The sequence below is a fragment of the Nicotiana tabacum genome, chromosome 1, assembly GCF_000715075.1.
Source record: "Nicotiana tabacum cultivar K326 chromosome 1, ASM71507v2, whole genome shotgun sequence".
NCBI classification, from domain to species: Eukaryota; Viridiplantae; Streptophyta; class Magnoliopsida; order Solanales; family Solanaceae; genus Nicotiana; species Nicotiana tabacum.
In genome coordinates this window covers 1549667-1573442 of record NC_134080.1, presented here as the reverse complement: position 1 = coordinate 1573442, position 23776 = coordinate 1549667, and the positions used below count along the sequence as shown (strand labels likewise).

At 40.3% G+C, this 23776-nt stretch overlaps 2 protein-coding genes and 1 non-coding gene across 4 annotated transcripts; 2 read left to right on the top strand and 1 right to left on the bottom strand.

Annotated features, from left to right (window-relative positions):
* The first annotated feature begins 1517 nt into the window (after positions 1-1517).
* Positions 1518-2207, top strand: LOC107794420 (serine/threonine-protein phosphatase 7 long form homolog). Its single transcript, XM_016616908.2, has one exon. It carries the CDS (start codon positions 1518-1520, stop codon positions 2205-2207), a length of 690 nt encoding a protein of 229 aa, XP_016472394.2.
* A 17582-nt stretch (positions 2208-19789) lies between these two features.
* TRNAV-AAC (transfer RNA valine (anticodon AAC)) lies at positions 19790-19863 on the bottom strand. Its single transcript has one exon. It is a non-coding gene; the product is annotated as a tRNA-Val (tRNA).
* A 137-nt stretch (positions 19864-20000) lies between these two features.
* LOC107794419 (putative serine/threonine-protein kinase WNK10) lies at positions 20001-23597 on the top strand. Of its 2 annotated transcripts, XM_016616906.2 has the most exons (7): positions 20001-20556; positions 21154-21191; positions 21310-21537; positions 21626-21846; positions 21942-22099; positions 22187-22589; positions 22666-23597. In XM_016616906.2, the coding sequence occupies exons 1-7, from the start codon at positions 20458-20460 to the stop codon at positions 23409-23411; spliced, it is 1893 nt and encodes a 630-aa protein (XP_016472392.1). In that variant the 5' UTR covers positions 20001-20457; the 3' UTR covers positions 23412-23597. The 2 variants fall into 2 exon arrangements, with proteins under 2 accessions (XP_016472392.1, XP_016472393.1); XM_016616907.2 differs by lacking the exon at positions 21154-21191 and having other exon boundaries at positions 20020-20556.
* The last annotated feature ends 179 nt before the right edge of the window (positions 23598-23776 follow it).

Below are 23776 nucleotides of genomic sequence, written 5' to 3'. Positions count from 1 at the left end.
CAAAATACACAAATAAGTGTATTAAAAAAACGATATTTTTATATATAGCGTGCAACAACAACACGCTATATATTAACGGTAACGTCTGCCATTAAGTATAGTGTGTTGTTGTTACATGCTATATGTGTCAGACGATTTGACTTCTCGTATAGCGTGTTCAAATTAAACGCTATATATAGCATTTTCAAATCATTCGCTATATATAGCGTTTAATTTGAACTCGTCTTTTTCCTCGACAGAACCCTCCCCTATTTTTTTACAAACTCTCCCTTCTCCTTCTGGTCCCCCCATCCCCAACTGCTCGACAATCTAAAAAAAAAATTGTGGGCCCCTCCCGTCACACAAAAGGTCAGGAACGTAGGTCCTCCATTATAATAGAGTATTCTGGACTCGTGGTTTATCTCCTTCGTCTTCAAATTTTCACGCAATACACACACAACATCGAGGTATTTCGATTTATTTTATGTCCAAACTTGTATAATAATGTATATCACTGCCTATTGAATGTGTTTCCATGTTCTTTTGTATTGTATTTGCAAAACTAGTATGTTATATTTATCCGAACTTAGATATTAGTGTAAAATTTAGATTTAATTTTTTATGTTAATATAAGTATTTAGATATTAGTATTTCTATGTCATTATGTGTTTTTTATTTGCGAAACTAGTATTGTTGTAGCTATTTTTTTTAATGTTATGTGATTAAAATATATATGTTGTTTATATTTAGTTTATTTATTAGCGTAGTAAAATGTAGAAACTTTTAACGTAGTAAACTGTATAGTATTTTAGCGTAGAATCCTTGTAGTTTAAGTAATTTTAGAATGGCAGATGAAAATATATACGTTGTACAAATTTAGAATTTAAATTATAAAACAAACACACACAAAATAATCGAAAAATTAAATTTGACATACATAAATATTCACGATAGTTTGGTGCTACTGGGCCTTAAATATCGAGCCTGGAACCCAATTGTTACATATACTTTGTACAATTAAATCTCTAAAAAAATTTAGAATTTAAATTATAAAATAAACACACAAAAAATTATTAAAAAATTGAAATTGACACACATAAATATTCATGAAAATTTGGTGCTACTGGGCCTAAAATATCGAGCCTGGACCCAAATTGTTACATATACTTTGTACAATTTAATAATTAAAAATTTAGAATTTAAATTATAAAACAAACACACACAAAATTATCAAATAATTGAATTTGATACACATAAATATTCATGTAAATTTGGTGCTACTGGGCCTAAAATATCGAGCTTGGACCCAAATTGTTACATATACTTTGTACAATTAAATCTCTAAAAAATATAGAATTTAAATTATAAAACAAACACACACAAAATTATAAAAAAATTGAAATTAACACATATAAATATTCATGAAATTTGGTGCTACTGGGCCTAAAATATCGAGCCTGGACCCAAATTGTTACATATATTTTGTACAATTTAATAATTAACATACAATTAATGTTGTATAATTTACAGTTGACGACATGGACGCGCCTATACATCCCGGCCCTTACTCTCGTGAGCTATTAGTGCTTCAGGGCGATCATAGGTCCGCCCATATATGGGATGGAGAGTTACTTTCCCAGACTCTCCGCGCTAGGAGAGTGGACGACCTGTGGGATTTTCTTCATGACAGAGTTCTCCACGAGCGTGTAGTCCATCGCCTCCAGGCCACGGGATTCTATAGGATTATTGAGATCGGCCGAATACAGGTTGACTGGGCGATGATCACGGCGTTGATTGAGCGGTGGCGACCGGAGACGCATACTTTTCATTTGCCCATTGGCGAGGCTACCGTCATGCTACAGGACGTTGAGGTTTTATATGGCCTTCCCGCTGATGGCATGGCTGTTTCACTGCCTATTGCTATGAGATATATGTCGCGTGATCATTATTTGGACATGCTGCATCAGCTCACTGGTTTCAGGCCTCAGGACGAGGCTGCATCGTCTGGTGCTAGTGGATTGGCTTTGACCCCTATTAGACAGCACCTGGAGCTACTCCACCCCGATATCACTGACGATACAGAGAAGGAGTATATCACCCATTATACGAGGTTGTTGTTGCTTCTTCTATTTGGAGGGGTCTTGTTCCCTAATACTTCAGGAAACCTCGTCAGCCTTAGATTTTTGCTTCATCTTCAGCTGCTGGATGAGTTACCCTATTACAACTAGGGTGCTGTTGTTCTCGGCTACATATATAGGCAGATGTGTTAGGCGAGCATGGCCACTCAGAGAGATGTTTGTGGTTTTATGCCGCTTCTACAAGTGACAACATATTCCAATAAAGTGTTCATCATTTCCAACTCTACCTAGTTAGACTTTATCTTAACCATTACGTCAACTTTGTATGTTAGGTTTGGGCCTGGGAGCGGTTCTTGCAATTTCAGCCACCGCGACCACAATTACCTCCTACTGTAGCACCTCCCTTTCTCCCTCTAGCCAGGAGGTGGGTTCTCCGCCGTAGACTATTACGAGAGTATGATGCTCATCATAATCTCCCCCTCTGCAGGGACGTGTTGGATCTGCTGGAGGGCGCACAGGTAAATATGTACCTAAACTTACCTTGTGTGGATTAACTTAGTGTTGCGCATACTCACGTTTCATGTTCTGAGACTTATTCAGTAGGTCCTCCTTCCCTACAGAATGGAATTCCAGGGCGTCTTGCTTAGATCGCATTTGCTTTCCCTTACTCCTGAATAGTGAAAGATTGAGCCTTTTTTGTTCAACCCAAGTGTTGGAGTTCCAGAGCACACTCTACCTTTGCTTCCTCATTCTTCTGTGCCAAGAATGATCCAATTGAATCTTCTGAAGCTGATATGTAAAATTTGATAGTTCATCTGGATGCCATACAACGAGGATTTGATAGCTTCCCTGCCACCTTATTGCTCGGCTGGTCGACATATTTGGAGCACTTCTGCCCCACTCATATGCCTTGATATTGTGGAGCATCATGCCTCGGAGCGGGTACTTCGGCAGTTTGGTCGCCCACAGTATATACCGAGGGGGCCTATATGGGATACGCTCAAGCTTCCATTCAACAACCGTCCCGGGGTTAAACTGCTGCAGTGCAGCCATGTACCTAGGGAGATCTGCAAATGACTTATCCCAGTTACCATAGACTATTTCAAACGCTCTTTTCCGCTCGAGATATGCCTTTCTTTTAGTAATTGTATGGCCATGTTCCTGGTGGACTGCTGTAATGCACTCTTTGATTTTATACCTTATGGTTGCTTGGATGTGTGGAATAAGAACGAGAGAAATCAAGTCAATATCTAAGTTGAAATGATTCCCGTTGAATGTGTCCATTTCGCATGTGTGGGTGGGAATGTATTTACCCACTTTCCATAGACCTGTCTTCTTCTTCATCGCACGCAACATCCAATGACATGGCCAAAACCACCTGCGACAAACAACCTTGTATACAACCGGACTTGACTCCCATACCGTCATCTTACGACACTCTTTTACGTTGTGCATTATACAAGCCCTGCTTAGGCGCGCTTTATCAAGAAAAAGTATTCCCTTTGCCAGCACCGTTGGTCTAGACTCATCCCATATTGTTGTCCGAATTTCATCAAAATCCCTTGTTAGAGCTTCCACATCCGGCATGTTTGGCAAGTTATCAAGGTAAGGAACCTCCCTTGAATGAAACGACACTTGGGACTCATGCACTCTTCGTCTAGGGGGGTGGAGCGTACTCTCTCGTCAAATCAGGTCCTTCCTTCTCATCCTCCTCATCACCATCCTCACGATGAAAGGGTGTATCGTCTCCAGATTCATCAGCATTGTTGTCGTAATCACTCTTCTCTTCCTCACTCTGTGCATCTGCTAGATCCTGATTTAATACGTCGTCTTTGGGCAATTGAGTGAGTACATTTGCTTCAACTTGCTCGTTTTCACTGCACAATCAACAAATTAATAAGATGCTAAATTTACAAAATACTTTTCATATAGCCGTATCACTTCACTTACAAGTCGTAATGTGATAAAATTCCATGATGGACATTTTCATGTAGGTGATAGCTCCCGGATGGACCACTTTGATCCAACATACCAAAACTTTGCTCGGGTTCATTATTTATAAAACTCATATCCGGCCTGTACCTCATGTTAAATATATGAGCGTTAATACAAATTGAATACAACAAAATTGTACATCGTACCACAAAGGAAAATTGAAGCTTACCACTCGTCTTGTGAATTATGTAAAGCATGAGGGGATAAGTTTAAATCAAGAAAAACTCTTTCATCAGGAACATGTCCGGCAAAAACTCCTCCAGAATAGCCAGCCGATGACTGGGGGTTATCCGGAACATGTCCGGCCACCTCATTGTTTGGAACATCTTGGACCTTGACGTACATATCCAACATATTTATTACAAGATATTCCCGGTATTCATCCGGAGTCCTCAGAAAATCCCTCAAAGTTTCATCATCGTAGATGTTTAACTCCGAGTAAAAACAGCCCCTTGCGGAGTGACGGAATACGGATATCTTTCGGTTACTTTAAGTATCACTGAATATTTCCTCTTTCCCATTTTTTTTGCATAACAACGATATCAATTTATTGTACTCTAGTGTAAGTGGTAATTTAACATGACCCTGTGGAGATAAACTATACCTCACAGAGTTATTCTCCGTCACAACCTCACCCCCCAATATAATGAAACTCTTATTCTACTCTCTTCAGACATTGCAAAAAAAAAATGCTTCAGAGTTTAACAATAAGAAAATATTGAAGAGAATTAGAATTGTATGTGAACGATTTTTCCAAATACTCTGACCATTTTATATAAGAAATGGCTAGTCCGGGAGGTAGAAAATTTTGGATATATAGCGTTTTCTAAACACACGCGATACATTGAAATAATTATGATTGTCAGTTCACTTATTGGTGGGGCCAAAATCAGAGGATATCGTTTTCTGTTTGTGCGCTATACATATAGTGTGTAACAACAATACGCTATACTTAACGGCAGACGTTACCGTTAATATATAGCGTGTTGTTGTTGTACGCTATATATAGAAATGTCGTTTTTTTTAATACACTTATTTGTGTGTTTTGATTCCAAACACACATTATTCAGGTTCCGATTTCGTAGAATGTCTATTGTGCAATATTAGAGCAGAACTTTAATTAATTTTTAAGATAAACTTCTGTGATCAAAATGAATTTTCACCCTTTTTCTTTTTAATTGCACGTGGTCAAGGTTTAGTTAAGAGACTTTCTTTTTACAGGAAAAAGGAAAACATAAATCTCCTAGTGAACTTTATTTAACGTAGCTGTTGTGCTTACACATTTACCAAACTTCAGTACTGTAACAATGAACAAAGATAAATTATAGCATAGGTCTAAAATAAATAAATTATTATGGACTTGAACTTATTATGAGTAATATGATCTTTCCTTCCAATAGAATTGTACTATATCACATTAAACTCTAATGTAGCAACAGTGACGTTAGCCACGTAATGAACACCCTTCGTTAGAAAATTATACTATGCTATATAGAAAATTATACTGTTTAATATATGTAAAAATTATTTTTATACCTATATATTAAACTTTGAATACCTTTCACGAAAGTCCTGGTTTTGCCACTGTGTAACCACATTAAAAGCTAGGCATATTACAACCCCAAAAATGGACAGGGTCTTAAGCAAATTTGTTTACCTTTAAAATTGGATAACAATTGACTTTGTTAGTGATTTTAAGGATACGCAAATTAATGCTCAAATCGGTACCACGTCACCAAAAAATTATAAGAGTCTCCCGAACTAATAATGATGTATTGCTTATGAGTGTAAATTACAACATGTCCGATGAATTGTCAAGTCCTCTTTATATGTTAGGGGAGACCTACCTTTTAAGGTATTATTTTATGTTATATAAAAGACAAAAGTCCTTGATTTGCTGACCGTTGGTCTTTTTTTTGACATATTCCGTGATTTCTGCCGTAATGACCGGTTAGTTGCGGGAATTGCGGACCCCTGTCGGATAAGTTGGCAAGGCTTTCTTTGAGACCGTTAGAACCAGGACCCATTACGCCTTCGATAAACTAGAAGGCAAATATGGTGGTTTCGATGACTAATTTTGAAAATGCTTTGGGTCCGATCTCAATTACCACATTTCCATCTTGGCTGATTGTGTTGGACGTTAGATCGAACTTCGAGCTCAACTTTACCGAATTATAGATATTTCAACCCCGACATACCATTTTGGATGCTCGATCGAACATCGAGCTCGATTTTACCCGTATACAGATAGTCCCCTCGTTTTTCGGAGAGTATGTGACGAGAAACGATCTCAATTCTCACTTCGATAAATCATGACGTAAACGACAAAAGATAGTTGAAACATCCCGTCGGTAAAGTTTTCTTGGCATTAAATGTGTGTTAGTTAATGGTCCGTCACTCCAGGATGTGAACCGTCGTTTGGGAAAACTATAAATACCATTTCATCCATTCATTTGAACTTTACATTCAAACGTTTTGCTCTTGTGCTTTAAGAAACTTCATCACTCTCACTTTCTGGTTTAGATTCAAAACTTCTTCCCTTCTGGTTTTCTGAAAGCTTTCATAATCTATCTGCCAATCACAACTTTTCTTTTATCAACACCTTCTTTTCTCCTTTATCCAGAAGCAATGGCAAACACTTCAAAATCCGTTCCCAAAAAGAAAACCCCTCTTCCTCGCGACCGTCTGATAACGTTTCGCCTGCTGCTATCGAGGAACCGACATCAGAACCTCCTCTAAAAATGTTTGACCCTATGGGGTGCCCAACCAGAACCGATTTCGAGGTTAAGAAAACCTATCGGTATCGGGTCGGTGCGAGCCGATCTCGAGATATATATGCTCGGTCACCGATAGTGTCCTCACCAAGGCCAAGGAAGAGTGCAACTAGGCTGATAAATATGTAGTGGTCCCTACGCCTGAGAAAACGATTACAACTCACTTGGAGGTTTTTTAAGTGTTTACACTTACCCCTTCACGCTGGGCCCCTTAGACCCGATCATTATTGTCTTTTGTAAGAGGTGCGAGGTAACCCTCGGGCAAATTCATCCTTCGTTCTGGAGGATAGTAATTCTCCCCCACTTTTTCATGAGCAAAATCGAGGGGTTTCCCTTCACCATCAACCATTTCATGCGCTTGTATAGTCCCCGACTCTATCGAAAGGGATTAATCAAGCTTGCATGTCTGACCAATAAGGCCCCGTTCTCGAGCATCGATGAATACCGGGACCGAGGCTGGTTGGGCTGATTCGTTCGAGTGAAGACTTCGAATTTAATCCCTATCGAGTACATGCCATTTCTTGAGAAATGACACATGTCACGTAAGTACAACATTAGTTTCAAGGTTTTGTTCATTACTCTTCCCTTCCTTTTCTTTTCTCATTAGTGCCTTGTGGCGGTGCAGTTATCGCTCGGATTCCGGAAGTAGTTCCTCGACTCAAGCATTAGGTCGACGGTATTGCAACACAGAGATCATACTCCAAGTGTTCATAGCGTGAGCTTTCGAAGGGTCGATGGGAGGCCCGTTCCCATGGTGAGATTTTTCTTTAAGTTACATTTGACCTTAATTTCACACTACCGATTTCTAACTTGTTTTACTTTCTTTTTTTGTAGGTTTAACAAAAGATGTTAAAATGAGGCCTCCATCCGGTGATGATGATGTCTTCACAGAGTCCCCCGCTTGGAAGCAGGATAAAAAGAAGAAAAGAAAAAAGGCTCCGAGCTCTCCGGGCCCCGATAAGGACAAACCAAAGAGACGATTGGGTAGAAAACCCAAGGAAAGCAGCAGTGCTTGAGCACTGCCTCCGGATTCACTCCACCGATTGAGAGATGAGTCCGATGGGGGGAAGGAGGGGCCTATGACCTGATGGATAGCGTACCGCCTCAACCCGTAGGGAAAGGAGCTTCCGAGTCGGTGGGAGGGAGGGGGTGAGGCTAACCCTCATCAAATTAGAAAAACTGAGGCGGTCGGGGCCGAAGCCTCACAAGCTGTGGGCAACGCTTCGAAGGAAGCACTTAGCGGAATAGAGATTGCCGAGTCGCCCTCATTCACATAATCGATGTTTAACGAGGTGCTAGCTGCGAAAGAATGCTATGCCGAAGTGAGTCATGAAACGAATGACCTTGTCCGCAGTATCTTCGATAGCATGGACTCAACGGACACGGAAGATGCTACACCGCATATCGAGGATAATCCATTGCCCCGAAGCAAGCATACCCTCTTCAAGCTCGAGATTGGTCGGTAAATTTTCTGCTCCGAGTGCATATCCCGATCGGAAACGTTACCATTAATTTTTCCCTTTCGGAGGATGCCCGAATTTACTCCCCCCATAGGGGTAGCCAGCTATCTTCGGTGTCTGGTGACCGAGGATGATCAAGCTAAGATGAACGGGTGGATGCACCCTGTCTTTTCAACAAAGCGCAACAGGCGTTGAACCGGGTAACTTCATGCTTTCCTCAGTGAATTTTTGATTTACACTTAGAGTTTTTCTACAATTGACTTAGCGTTCCTTTTCTTTCGTAAGTTTCGATGCTCACCGCAAGGCTTTTTTGAGGTATCGGGATGACCTGAAATAACTCGAAGCCGAAGTGCGAGAGCTTATTGAGAAGAGAGACGCCTTTAAACTTCTCAGTGAACAGCTCGAAGAGGAGGCCAAGAACCTCCGTGCCGAGTTAGAAGTTTCCCGGAAGGATCATGCTGACTTGGTCGAGCAGGTAAAAATTTTTGAAGTAAGTATTGATGAATTTGATTCGGTGACTGATGGTCAAAATCCGCAGGTCCAGCAAAAACTCGATCAGATTGATCAACTCCGAGCCGAAATGGATATAGTCAAAGCTGAGAGCGATGAATGGAGAGGAAAAATGGATCGTTTGGCCTCGGAAAAAGAGGCTGCTCGGGCACAATTAACTTCAGCCAAAATTCAGGTAAGAGCGGCAAAGGAAAGAGACGAGGTTTAGACAAAAAAGGTTGAGAAGCTCCAATCTCGGCTTGGTTCGGTCGTCTCAGATCGAGATAATCTGGCCAAGGAGCTTAAAACGTCCAAGTCAGAGGTCGTCGTGGTCAAGGCCGAAGCTGATGAAATGGTGGAATAGTACAAGGCCAATGCTTAAGTGGCTCAAGACCAATCAAAAAATATAGTCGAGCATATGAAGTGGCAATCTCGAAGGTAGGCCCTTAAGGAAGTTCATGCTCGAGGCTTTAATTTATCGGCTGAGATTGAGGATGCCAAGGTGCTAGAAACCGATGCTAAGAAGCTAACCTATCCCGAAGAGGAAGATTCCGAGTGCTCAGTCAGGTCAGGGGGTGGAGAAAAGCTTGAAAATCCCGATGACGAGGCGGGATCCGGCCAAGATCGGGTTGCTTATGTTTGATTTTATTTCATTTTGTACTTAGTACTTTGTGTCAAGGCCTCTCGTCCTCCGTAAAGACAATACTTCATAAATATAATTTTTTTTTTGATAATTCTCGAGTTCTTCCTTTGCTTTTCTTTTTATGTTTTGCAAGGATTGAAATGCCTTAGCATTAATTAGTCATGTTCGGAATTTCGAACAGGCTTTGACTTTAATTTCATTATCTCTAAGGCATCGTGGAATCCGGCATGTCCGAGAAATTTTCCCCGAAACACATATACTTTTTAGAATATGATTTGCCGAGAGTGTGTTTTGCTTTTTCATAAGCTTTATTAACCTCGGGTTTTGTTAACCCGAAAATGGCCTTAGCCTTTAGTTTGGGCAATTCCAAACAAACTTCATGCCCTCGAGTTCTGTTAACCCGGAACGACCTCAACCTTTTAGTTTGGTCAATGCCAAATAAGCTTCAAGCCTTTGGGTTTTGTTAACCTGGAACAACCTTAGCCTTTTAGTTTGGGCAATGCAAAATAAGAATGACCTTGTCCGCAGTATCTTCGATGGCATGGACTCAACGGCCACAAAAGATGCTACACCGCATATTGAGGATAATCCATTGCCCCAAAGCAAGCAGACCCTCTTCGAGCTCGAGATTGGTCGGTAAATTTCTTGTTCCGAGTGCATATCTCGATCGGAAATGTTACCATTATTTTTTCCCTTTCGGACGACGCCCGAATTTTCTCCCCCCCATAGGGGTAGCCAGCTATCTTCGATGCCTAGTGACCGAGGATGATCAAGCTAAGATGAACGGGTGGATGCACCTTGTCTTTTCAACAAAGCGCAATAGGCATTGAACCAGGTAATTTCATGCTTTCCTAAGTGAATTTTTGATTTATACTTAGAGTTTTTCTACAGTTGACTTAGCGTTCCTTTTATTTCATAGGTTTCGATGCTTCACCACAAGGCTTTTTTGATGTACCGGGATGACCTGAAACAACTCGAAGCCGAAGTTCGAGAGTTTATTGAGAAGAGAGACGCCTTTAAATTTCTCAGTGAACAGCTCGAAGAGGAGGCCAAGAACCTCCGTGCCGAGCTAGAAATTGCCCGGAAGGATCATGCTGACTTGGTCGAGAAGGTAAAAGTTTTTGAAGTAAGTATTGATGAATTTGATTCGGTGACTGATGGTCAAAATTCGCAGGTCCAGCAAAAACTCGATCAGATTGATTAACTCCGAGCCGAAATGGATATAGTCAAAGATAAGAGCGATGAATGGAGAGGAAAAATGGATCGTTTGGCCTCGAAAAAAGAGGCTACTCGGGAACAATTAACTTCGGCCGAAATTCAGCTAAGAGCGGCAAAGGAAAGAGACGAGGTTCAGACAAAAAAGGTTGAGGAGCTCCAATCTCGACTTGGTTCGGCCGTCTTAGATCGAGATAATCTAGCCAAGGAGCTTAAAACGTCCAAGTTAGAGGTCGTCGTTGTCAAGGCCAAAGCTGATGATATAGTGGCACAGTACAAGGCCAATGCTGAAGTGGCTCAAGACCAATCAAAAAATATAGTCGAGCATATGAAGTGGCAATCTCGAAAGCAAGCCCTCGAGGAAGTTCATGCTTGAGGCTTTAATTTATCGGTTGAGATTGAGGATGCCAAGGTGATAGAAGCCGATGCTAAGAAGCTGGCCTATCCCGAAGAGGAAGATTCTGAGTGCTCAGTCAGGTCTGGGGGTGGAGAAGACCTCAAAAATCCCGATGACGAGGCGGGCTCCGGCCAAGATCGGGCTGCTTCTGTTTGATTTTATTTCATTTTGTACTTAGTACTTTGTGTCAAGGCCTCTCGTCCTCCGTAAAGACAATACTTCATAAATATAATTTTTTTTTGATAATTCTCGAGTTCTTCCTTTGCTTTTCTTTTTATGTTTTGCAAGGATTGAAATGCCTTAGCATTAATTAGTCATGTTCGGAATTTCGAACAGGCTTTGCCTTTAATTTCATTATCTCTAAGGCATCGTGGAATCCGGCATGTCCGGGAAATTTTCCCCGAAACACTTATACTTTTTTGAATATGATTTGCCGAGAGTGTGTTTTGCTTTTTCATAAGCTTTATTAACCTCGGGTTTTGTTAACCCGAAAATGGCCTTAGCCTTTAGTTTGGGCAATTCCAAACAAACTTCATGCCCTCGAGTTCTGTTAACCCGGAACGACCTCAACCTTTTAGTTTGGTCAATGCCAAATAAGCTTCAAGCCTTTGGGTTTTGTTAACCTGGAACAACCTTAGCCTTTTAGTTTGGGCAATGCAAAATAAGCTTCATGCCCTCGGGTTTTGTTAACCCGGAACATCCTTAGCATTTTAGTTTAGAAACGGTCCCCGAAAATAGTCATTGGAGTCCCCGTAAACAGTCATCGGGGGATGAACCAATTAAGCTTTTGATAAGCTAAACAAAAATAAATTTTTATTCATAAGGCAGAGGCTCTCTTTCAATCTTCGGAGTATATAAAGTTTATTGTGTATTTTATGTCTGGGCTCGGGCGATCTATGTGGGTACGGTTCATTCAACCGTTTGTCCCTTTACAAAGAATCCTACCGATCAAGCCTAGGGAATCATATGGACTATACCCCCTAGTGTTTGATAGAGAAGGCTCGAACATTGTTGACTTTGATTGTAAGTTAGCACGATCACTGTTGCCTAATTAAAAACCTTGCCGAAAAATCCCTTTATTAGAAAAAAATCGGATCAAAGAAAAAAGAGTGCAACACGTGCTTTCAGGCCAAGGAAATTATATCTTGGTACCTGCAAACGTTAGTTCAAAATGTAAATGAGAAGGTGATCGGGTTGTACCATAGCAGTAATACCGTTTTAAGTGAGCTATGTTCCAGTTGTTCAATAGTTGTTCACCACTTACTATCCCGAGTTTGTACGACCCCTTTTTGGTGATCTCGATAATTATATATAGACCTTTCCAGTTTGGTCCCAGTTTTCCTTCGTTCGGATTCCGATTGTTTGACATGACTTTTCTCAATACCAAGTCCCCGACATTGAATCTTCGTAGGTTTGTTCTTCAGTTTTAAAACCTCTCGATCTGTTGTTTCTGAGCTTCCATGCGTACAAGGGCGGCATCACACCATTCGTCCAGTAGTTCCAGGCTTGTGTTTAGGGTCTCATTATTTGTTTCTTTGGTATCATATCGAAACCTAAGGCTTGGTTATCCGACTTCGACCGATATCAGAGCTTCGATATCGTAAACCAGCGGGAATGGGGTGACCCCAGTACTAGACTTCGAAGTGGTACGATATGCCTACAGGACTTCGAGCAAGATTTCATTCCACTTTCCTTTAGCGTCGGCCAACCTTTTTTGAGGTTTTGGATTATGGTTTTATCTATGGACTCCGCATGCCCGTTCCTGCTAATGTGTAGGGTGTTGATAGGATTCTTTTATCTTATGGTCTTTGTGAAATTTTCTTACTTTGCTACCAACGAACTACTTCCCGTTATCACATACGATTTTGACAGGCATTCCTAACCGACATATAATGTGATCCCAAATTAAATTGATGACTTCCTTTTATCTGACCTTCTCGTATGCCTGGGCTTCTACCCATTTAGAAAAATAGTCAGTTATAAACAAAATAAATTGAGCCTTACCGGGTGACCGTGGTAGGGGCCAACGATATCCATTCCCCACTTCATGAACGACCAAGGTGACAAGACCGAGTGCAGCAATTCCCCGGCTTGATGAATCACCGGAGCATGCCTTTGGCATCCATCGCATCTTTGCACAAATTCCCTTGCATCCTTTTCCATGTCAATCTAATATTATCCGGCCCTGATTATTTTTCTTACCAGTGCTTCGGTGCCCGAATGATTTCTGCAAGTGCCTTCATGAATTTCCCTCAGGACGTACTCGGTATCTCCCGGTCCTAAACATATGACGATCGGTCTGTCAAACGTTCTTCTGAATAAAGTTCCATCTTCGGACAAAATAAATCGGGTTGCCTTTGTATGTAGGGCCCTAGATTCCTTTGGATCCGAGGGTAATTTTCCAATTTTCAGATACTCTACATATTTATTCCTCCAGTCCCATGTTAGGCTCATTGAATTTATTTCAGTATGGCCTTCTTTGACCACGGAACGCATTAATCGTATGACTGCCCCTGCTTTGAGTTCATCATCTTCTATTGACGACCCTAAACTAGCAAGGGCATCGACTTTATTATTTCGATCATGAGCCATGTGTTGTAGAATCCATTCCTTGAACCGATGTAATGTTACATGTGGCTTATCCATGTAACTCTATATTCGTTCTTCTCTTACCTCGAACGTTCCATTAACCTGGTTTACCACAAGGAGGAAATCACACTTAGCTTTGATCACCTCTGCTCCCAAGCTTCTGCCTAGTTCGAGACCTGCAATCATGGCATCATATTCGGCCTCATTGTTGGTTAGTTTTACAATTTTAATAGATTGCCTAACCATATTTCCCTTTGGTGGTTTTTGGACGATACCAAATACAGATCCTTTCACGTTTGAAGCACCGTCCGTAAAGAGAATTCAGACCCCCAAAGAGATTTCTGAGTTCAATAATAACTCTTTTTTGACTTCGGGTACTAGAGCCAGTGTGAAATCGGCCACAAAGTCTGCCAAGATTTGAAATTTGATGGCAGTTCGGTACTAATATTCAATATCGTCCCCACTGATCTCGACGATCCATTAGGCTAATCGTCACGAGAGTTTAGGTTTATGCATCACATTTCTCATTGGGTAAGCGATCACAACATATATGGGGTGATATTGAAAATATGGTTTCAACTTCCTAGAAGCGCTCAATAAAGCGAGCGCCAAGTTTTCTAGGTGACAGTACCTAGTTTCGGCCTCTCCCAAGGTCTTACTAACATAGTAAATTAGAAATGCGTACCTTTTTCTTCTCGAACCAGGACCCCACTTACCGCTATTTCCGAGATAGTAAGGTATAGGAATAACTGTCCATCTATCTTTGGCGTGTGGAGCAGCGGCGGGCTTGATAGATATCGCTTGAGTTCTTCCAAGGGTTGCTGGAACTCTAGGGTCCATGAGAAGTTACTTTTCTTTTTCAATAACAAGAAGAATCGATGGCTCTTATCGGAGGACCTTAAGATAAACCGACCCAGGACAACTATGCGCCCGATTAACCTTTGCACAACCTTTACATTGTCTACGATCGTGATATCCTCGATGGCTTTGATTTTATTGGGATTGATCTCGATTCCTCTGTTGGACACCATGAATCCAAGGAATTTACCCGATCCAACTCCAAACATACATTTCTCCATATTCAGCTTCATATTATACTTCTTCAATATATCAAAGGTTTCCTGCAAGTGTTTTAAATGGTCCTCTGCTCGTAGAGACTTAACCAACATATCGTCAATGTAAACCTCTATTGATCTTCCTATTTATACTTCGACCATCCGATTTACCAGACATTGGTAAGTGGCGCTTGCATTTTTTTAACCCGAATGGCATTACGTTATAGCAAATGTGTCGTACTTAGTGATAAATGATTTTTTCCCCTAGTCATCCACGTTCATCCGTATTTGGTTGTACTTGAAGTAGGCATCGAGAAAACTGAGAGTCTCGTGCCCGACCGTGGCATTGATCATACGATCGATATTGGGCAAAGGGAAAGAATCCTTGGGGCATGCCTTATTCAAAATTTTGTAATCTATACACATTCTTAGCTTATTCCCTTTTTAGGAACTATCACTACGTTTGCTAACCAATCCGGGCATTTAACTTCTCGAATAGACCCTATTTTAAGGAGTTTAGATACCTCGTCCCTGATTAAAGCATGTTTGACCTCAGACTGGGGCCTCCTCTTCTGCTTAACTAGGTAGAATTTTGGGTCCAGGCTTAGCTTGGGAGCGGTTACCTCCGGCGAAATTCCTGTTATATCGAGATGAGACCAAGCGAAAAAATATTTGTTAGTTATAAGAAATTGAATGAGTTTTTTTTTCGAGCTCGGGTTCTAGCCCCATGCCCAGGTATACCTTTCGATCAGGCAAGCGTTCACTCAACGTGACTTGCTCCAGTTCCTCGACCGTAGATTTCATAGAGTCGGAGTTGTCGGGTATTATGAAAGATCTGGGTACCCCCTTATCGTTGCCCTAGTCTATCCCTTGTTCCTCCGATTCTGTCGAGTCTTGCATTGGTGATATCTATTTAGTCTCATTTTGTCTCATCGGAATTGGATTCTTTGATATGGAGAGCGTGGATGTCGGGATCGCCTCATCGACCACGAATATTTCCCTAGCAGTCAGTTGCTCCTCGTACACTATTTCGATTCCTTTGGGCATTGGGAATTGACACCTGGTGTAATGTCGAGGGTACTTCTCTCATATTGTGAATCCATGGTCTTCCGAGCAAATCGTTGTACCTCATGTCCTCCTCGATTACATAGAACTTGGCTTCCTGAATAACCCCGACGACATTTGCCAATAGGGTTATTTTCGCTTTGATGGTCTCGCATGATATGTTGAACCCATTCAAGACTCGGACTGCTGGTACGATCTTATTTTGTAGGCCGAGTTGTTCTACAACCCTTGATCTGATGATATTGGCTGAGCTACCTGGATCAATTAACACATGTTTAATTCGATATTTATTTGCGAGTACCGATATTACCAGTGCATCATTATGGGGTTGTGTGTTCCCCTCTGCATCTTTATTATTGAATGATAAGGTTGTTTCCGGTAGGTAATCTCGAGTCCGTTTTTCCCTGGTGGTGGACAGTTTGGCACGTTTCAGCATCGGTCCTTGAGGAATGTCGACACCACCGATGATCATGTTGATGACATGCTCAAGTTCCTCTTCTTCGGCTCGTTTAACAGAATCCTTGTTCCTAAAATGGTTTTTGGCCCAATCACTGCGGAGTTCTCGGAGATACTCATTGTTGAATAACCGGGCCACTTCTTTCCTTAGTTGTCGACAGTCTTCCGTTCTATGACCGCGAGTGCCATGATATTTTCATATTAAGTTGGGATCCCTTTGGGCTGGATCAGATTGCAAAGGTCGAGGCCAATTGATATCTTTGATGTGACGAATGGTGAATACTATGGCGGAAACGTCGATACTGAAATTGTATTCCGATAACCTTGGTGCTTCTTTAGACCCGATGGGCTTGTCAAAATTATTTTTACCCATGAGACCCCAGTTGTTTTGCCTTCGGTCATTTCTTGCAGGGTTTCGTTCAAACCTACTGCTTTTTCTATCCTTATTGTATGGTTGATACCGCTTCCGATTCGATCTTGATTCGTGATTGACGTCTCTTCTGGCTCTGTCCATGATCCTAACAGGGTGTGGTCCGGAAGGGATCCCGAGCTGGTCATCCTCGACCCTGATTTTTTACTGATATCGGTGATGAACATCGGTCCAAGTAATGGCTGGATATTTTACCAAGTTTTGTTTCAACTGTTGTGAAACCAACGAGCTTCGAATGTTAAGCCCCTGGGTGAAAGTCTAAACGGCCCAATCGTCTGCAAATCCTTCCTCTCCATTTAGAATCGGGACACGAACTCTCTGAGCATTTCATTATCTTTTTGCTTTACTTTAAAAGTGTCTGAATTCCTGGTCTCGACCTTTATAGCCCCGGCGTGTGATTTTACGAACGAATCTTCAAGCATAGCAAAAGAGTCAATAGAATTAGGGGGAAGGTTGTGATACCATATCATAGCTCCTTTTGACAAGGTCTCATCGAACTTTTTCAGCAAGGCAGACTTGATTTCATCATCCTCCAAGTTGTTTCCCTTGATGGCGCACATATAGGAGGTTACGTGCTTGTTTGGATCGATTGTTCCGTTGTACTTAGGGATCTCGGGCATGCAAAACTTTTTGGGAATAGGCTTAGGAGCCGCGCTCGGGGGAAAAGGTTTTTGAATAAATTTCTTGGAATCCATGCCTTTCAGTATCAGAGGTGCTCTTGGAATTTGATCAACCCTAGAATTATAGGTTTTCACCTTTTTATCATTAGCCTCGATTTTCTTTTCCCCTGCTTCTACTTGTTTCGTCAATTCTTCAAGCAATTTCATGATCTTGGGGTTAACCCCGATTCACTCTCGTCCGTTCTTTTAGAGACATTTCTACGGATGGCTTCCCGATGGGGCTCGGGTTCTCTCCTGCTCGGTGCTCGACCTGGATCTGCAACTGAGCTATCGCCGCCTGTTGAGCCTGTAGCATTTTGAAGATCATACGCAGGTTGATTCCATCATTTTCGCCATCGTATGTGTCTTGGGCAATCAAACAGACTTCGTGTATGCTATTTTCGGGCTCGGTAGGCTGATTTGCATCGATGGCCACATTTGAACAGGCATCAACGGGAACCACCACCAGGATTCTACCAAGATCGACCAGGTTTACCTCATTACCGAGCACTGCACTATTTTTCTTGCCATGGTGACCAGACTATATGTCCATGTTTTGAGGGACATGTTGTAGGTTTGACATCTCGACCCTGACCTGGAATAAAAAATACTTCAAATAACAAGTGAAAATGGGCTGTGTTATGGTAACTCGTATCAAATTGCCTCTATTACCTTAGCCCCACGGTGGGCGCCAAACTATTTACCCTCAAAATTGATTAACAATTGAATTTGTTAGTGGTTTTACGGACACACGGATTAATTTGATAATGAAAGGTAAATTAAAATGCGATTAAAATAAATAATGACAGAATAAATGCAAATCACACGAATTGGATAACTTCAACCTAGGGAGGTTGGATATCCTCAAGCTGGATAAATGCTCAAATCGGTACAACGCCACCAAAAAATGTAAGAGCCTCAAGAACTAATAATGATGTATTGCTTGTGAGTGTAAATTACAACATGTCCAATGAATTGTCATATCCCCTTTATATATTAGGGGAGACCTACCTTTTAAGGTATTATTTTATTATTATATAAAAGACAAAAGCCATTGATTTGCTAACCTTTGGTCCTTTTTTGACGTGTTCCGTATTTTTTGCCGTAATGACCGGTTAGTTATGGGAATTGCGGACCCCTGTCGGATAAGTTGGCAAGTATTTCTTTGAGACAGTTAGAACCAGGACCTGTTACGCCTTCGATAAACTTGAAGGAAAATCTGGTGGTTTCGATGACTAATTTTGACAATGCTTTGGGTCCAATCTCAATTACCATATTACAATCTTGGCTGATTGTGTTGGACATTAGATTGAACTTCGAGCTCGACTTTACCCGATTACAAATATTTTGACCCCGGCCTAACGTTTTGGATGCTCGATTGAACATCGAGCCTAGTTTTACGTGTATACAAAATTGCAGAGCTGATGCAAGTGCAAAACTAGTGCAGGTGAATGGATGCATTTCTAGCCTGTTTGGCCAAGCTTCTAAAATCAGTTTATTTTGAGAAATGCTTTTCTCAGAAGTACTTTTGGTGAGAAGCAATTTATGTTTGTCTAATTAATTTGAAAAACACTTTTGAACAGTAATTAGTGTTTGACCAAACTTTTGAAAACTGCTTCTAAGTGTATTTTTCTCAAAAGTGCTTTTAAGAAAAGTGTCTTTGGAGAAAAACTGCTTTTTTTCTGCTTCTCAAAAACTATTTTTGCTTCTCCTCAAAAACACTTTTTTTTTCTACGAGCTTGGTCAAACACCTCAATTTTTGGCCAAAAGCACTAAAAAAATCAACGGTTACTTGACCAGAACATATGCAGTTAAGTATCATAGTCGGATCATATCCAAACTAAGTCTCAAACTGAGGAGCAAATGAGTGTAAAATAGAAAATCAACCAACGGAGATTACCTCTACTCATATATGCATATTATCATATGAGGACAAATGGTAAGCTGGAGTAAAGGCCACATGCAATTAGTAGTGTACACATGATATTTCCCACGTGCAATCAGTGGTGTACGCATGATATTTCATAAGCAGTGTCACAATTTGAAGAACTGAACTAATGAACAAATGACGAAGCGGTGTCTCGTGACCAAAGGCAGAGACATTCCGCTAAGGGGTTCAAAAAAGAAAAAAAAATTAAAAATTAAAAGAAATTGCGACCAATGGGAACTGAACTAGTGACCTCATAAAAGTTTTGGATTTCCTTGACCACTAAACTAAGCTTTTAGGTTGTGTCAAGGGGATTCAAAACATAATATATAGGGGTAAAAAACAAATTTTACCTTATATATAATATAATTTTTAACAATGGGGGTTCGGATGAACCTCCTTCCGCCTCTGCCCATGACACCGCATGCAACAACGTACAAATTGTTGTCGTACTCTAAATAAATGAGGTACCCAGATCACCAAAAGTACAGAGATCAAAGCAAGCGAATTGGCTAAAAGATGACAAGTATGAGCTTTCAGCAATTTCGAGTTTTAAAAAAAGATTAAAAACAACAAAATGGCGTCGCCCGGACTCGAACCGGAGACCTTCAGTGTGTTAGACTGACGTGATAACCAACTACACCACGACACCTTGTTGTGCCTTATTTCATATATTCTAATATTATTTACCACTAAATCGTAAATTACATTAAAATCAAGAGTCCTTAGCAGCTTGATTATCAAAAAAGCGAAAGCTTAGTTGTCAAAGTTAACAAACTATTAACCCTTAATCCAAATTGGCTATTTTGGAGCTGCTCCTCTTTTCTCCATTCCTCTCTCTTCTACGCTCTTTAATCACAATCTTCCCGTTAAATTTTTCCCCTAAATTTACCGGTGTCAATCCCCAATTCTTTGTCAACAAATTAGGGTTTCGGTATAGGGCGTTGAGGTTTAGGGTTTGAATTTTTTTTCTTGCCCTAATTAGTCTAGCTATATGCGTTTCAATACTGGGTTCTTGTTTTTGTGGTTAATTACTTGATTTTTGCAAATGGGGGTTCTCATTTTTTCTTTAATTTCCCTTAAAGTTGAGTTCTTTGAACGTCAATTCCGATTTGGAAGGGTTATTGATTCTTATTCAGTTGCCTGTGAAGCATTCTCTGAACCTTTTCTTTGATTTTACCGGATTTTAATCTTTTTTAGGATTTGGGTGTTTCAATTTTTTTGGGTTTTTTTTTTCGGTGGAGAGATGAATTCTTCTACACCATGGATTGACATGTCAAAATTGAAAGGTAAATTTGATGAGCCTGAGGTTGTTGAAGTGTCCCCAGACAAGCGATACATTCGGGTACATATGATTTTTTCTTTCTGGTGTCTGTATTTTTGGAAAGTTACTATTTTTAGGATTATTTGATTAAATCAACTGTTGTTGTACTTTGTTCCTTTAGTTCATCTTAGTTTAAGTTGTGTATACCGTCGTTGTAAAATATTATTACACAGGTTCTCCAAAGAATATCTGTAGGCAAGTCTCCTTAAAATGTGAGGTTTATAATCTTGAAAATAAGACAGGTTACCTGCTACAACAGTGTATATAACTTAAACTCTTGATTTAAAAGTGAGGCTTGTTAAAAATGGCTTACCCCATACCGAGGGTGAGTGTATATGCTTCTGCTTGCATTTCGGCAAAGAGCTGTTGTATCTTTTGATGCCTAGTTGAACTAAAGTGAGTGGGGCTTGCTATTGAAACAAATTGTAATGTAGGTAGGAATTTAGTTGGGTTTTCATTTATTATGATTATATTTTGCTCTTTTGCATTATCTATACATTTTGTTGAGAAATGGAGTGTGCTCGGTTATTACAGGATATTTGTTTCATTCTGTTTCGTTTATGTAATATTGCGGGTTTTGGTGGTATTGTCACCTTCTCTTTGTTTTTCTTCCTCCAGTATAATGAAATCTTGGGAAGTGGAGCATTTAAGACTGTGTATGGCTCCTAGACCCATCTCCTGTTATTTTTCTTGCACTTTAATTATGTTAAGATGTAGTTGGTCATTATACATTTTCAATAATTTAGCAGTTAATTTCACATGTTTTACGTGTAGCTATAAGGCATTTGATGAAATTGATGGAATAGAAGTTGCTTGGAATCAAATCTGCATAGATGATGCTTTGCAGTCACCAGAATATTTGGAGAGGATATATTCTGAGGTTCATTTGTTGAGAATGTTGAAGCATGAAAACATTATAAAGCTATATGCTTCATGGGTGGACGATGTGAACAAAAGTATTAATATGATCACTGAATTATTTAGTTCAGGAAGCTTACGGCAGTGAGTCCAATGTTTCTTGCATATTTCTCCTTGTTATTAACAATGCAACCTCCAGATTTTCTTATTCATATGTTTCTATGGCTTTTAGATATCGGAGAAAGCACAAGACTGTCGACACGAGGGCCATTAAAAAATGGGCTAGACAAATTCTCCGAGGTTTACATTATCTCCATGGTCACAATCCACCAGTTATACACAGAGACTTGAAATGTGACAATATATTCATCAATGGAAACCATGGAGAAGTTAAACTTGGAGATCTTGGATTGGCAACAATCATGGAGCAGCCTACAGCTCGAAGTGTTATTGGTAGTTATTTGGGTTGGACTTGCTGCCTTTGGTTCCATCAAAATTGATATATTAACCCCTATTACCATATTTTCTTTGTGTTTTCTGTTCTTCAGGTACCCCTGAATTTATGGCACCAGAGCTATATGATGAAGAATATAATGAACTTGTCGACATATATTCTTTTGGCATGTGCATCTTGGAGCTAATCACTTGTGAATATCCGTATAATGAGTGTAGAAATCAAGCACAAGTTTACAAAAAAGTCACGTCGGTGAGCTCCACTAGTCCTAAGCTTTACAACTATTACTTTGTTCAACTCTATAATAATTGCAATGCTTAGGAACATGTTTGATTTCAGGGCATAAAACCAGCATCATTAGCGAAAGTAACAGATCCTCATGTAAAGCAATTTGTGGAGAAATGTTTGGCCCCAGTATCTGTAAGATTGAGTGCAGCTGAACTTTTGGAAGACCCATTTCTTTCATCTGAAAGCTTGAAAAAACCCCTATGTGATCCTTTGCAGCACTCAAATTATGTGCCTGAAGCACAGAGTTTGCCAAAGCCGTGTTCTTTTTCCATGGACATAGACCTTTCACAGAAGAAGTTACAAAGTGACATGTCCATAGAAAGCAAGAATGGATGTCCACAGTTTTCTAATCTGGACTTTGTGAGAAGTAATGGGAGAAATGAATTTAGATTACAAGGTGACAAGCATGATGACCAATCAATTGCCTTTTCACTGCGAATTGCTGAATTGACTGGTATGTAGTCATGCTGAAAGAATATACATGGAGTATTTGTTGGCAAATGTTTAACTCTTTTCTTTGTTTTTAACAGGTCGGATTAGGCATGTGCACTTTGTATTTTATCTTGATGTTGACACTGTGATGTCAATTGCTAGTGAGATGGCAGAGGAGCTTGCGTTGTCGAACGACGATGTAGCGACAATAGCTGAATTGATTGACGGATTCATTTCCAAACTCTCAACAAGCCAGAAATATTCTCTTGGGAGTTTCGGTGCCGTGAATAACTCATCCAATGATTCAACTTTGATTAATAGTAACCCGGTGTCTGCAAGTTTTGATCAGGACTATGAATTAAAAGGTGCTCATAACCAGTTTCATGTTCTTTCTCAGACTCCTAAAATAGAGGATCACGCCATTGGAGAACTAGGCGTTACATCTTTGAATCAAAGGGGAACATCAGATTCAGATGTTGAGTATAACAACCTTTTAAGATTGTTCGGCAATGAGTTAGAATGCATCGAGGGTCCCAAGATCCATGTTCCAAGCTACAATGAGGGTAGTATTGGTGATGTTGTAATGAGTGATTGTACCAAAAATTCAGGGATATCCTTTGATAGCTCGCGGAATCTCATATCTAATGATTTGAGCTCTAACCTCTCTTCCATCTCTCTCATCGAAGGAGCAAATGACAAGAATCAATTGCAGGATCTCAAGTTGGAACTTGATGCCATCAATATGCAGTATCAGCAATCTTGCCGCGAACTCTTGAGAATGCGAGTGGAGGCAATTGAAAATGCCAGAAAGAAGTGGACTAGTAAAAAGAATATATGTACATAGCGTGTTTCTTGCTACTAATCTTTGACCTAGCAAGAGAAGTTCCATTTTATTTTAGGGAAACTGTTCATTCTCTTTTCTTAGTTTTACCTTTTTCTTTTTGTAACTGTCCAGTGGTGTTAATGAAATGAATTGTTTGTGTTCTTGCTCTCAAGTGAGCTTCTGCAAGCTTTGGTGCTTGTTTTTGACTTATGAGTTTGTCACAGGGAATTTAGTGCCTTTTAACTTCTTGGTTACTGTGATCTTATGCTAGTACTTCTTACTTTTGAGTGTTATTTCCTCTTCTTGGAATACTAGAGATTGCATTTCAGAACTAGTAAAAAGGGCAGCCCGGTACACTAATCTCTCGCTATGCGCAATGTCCGGGA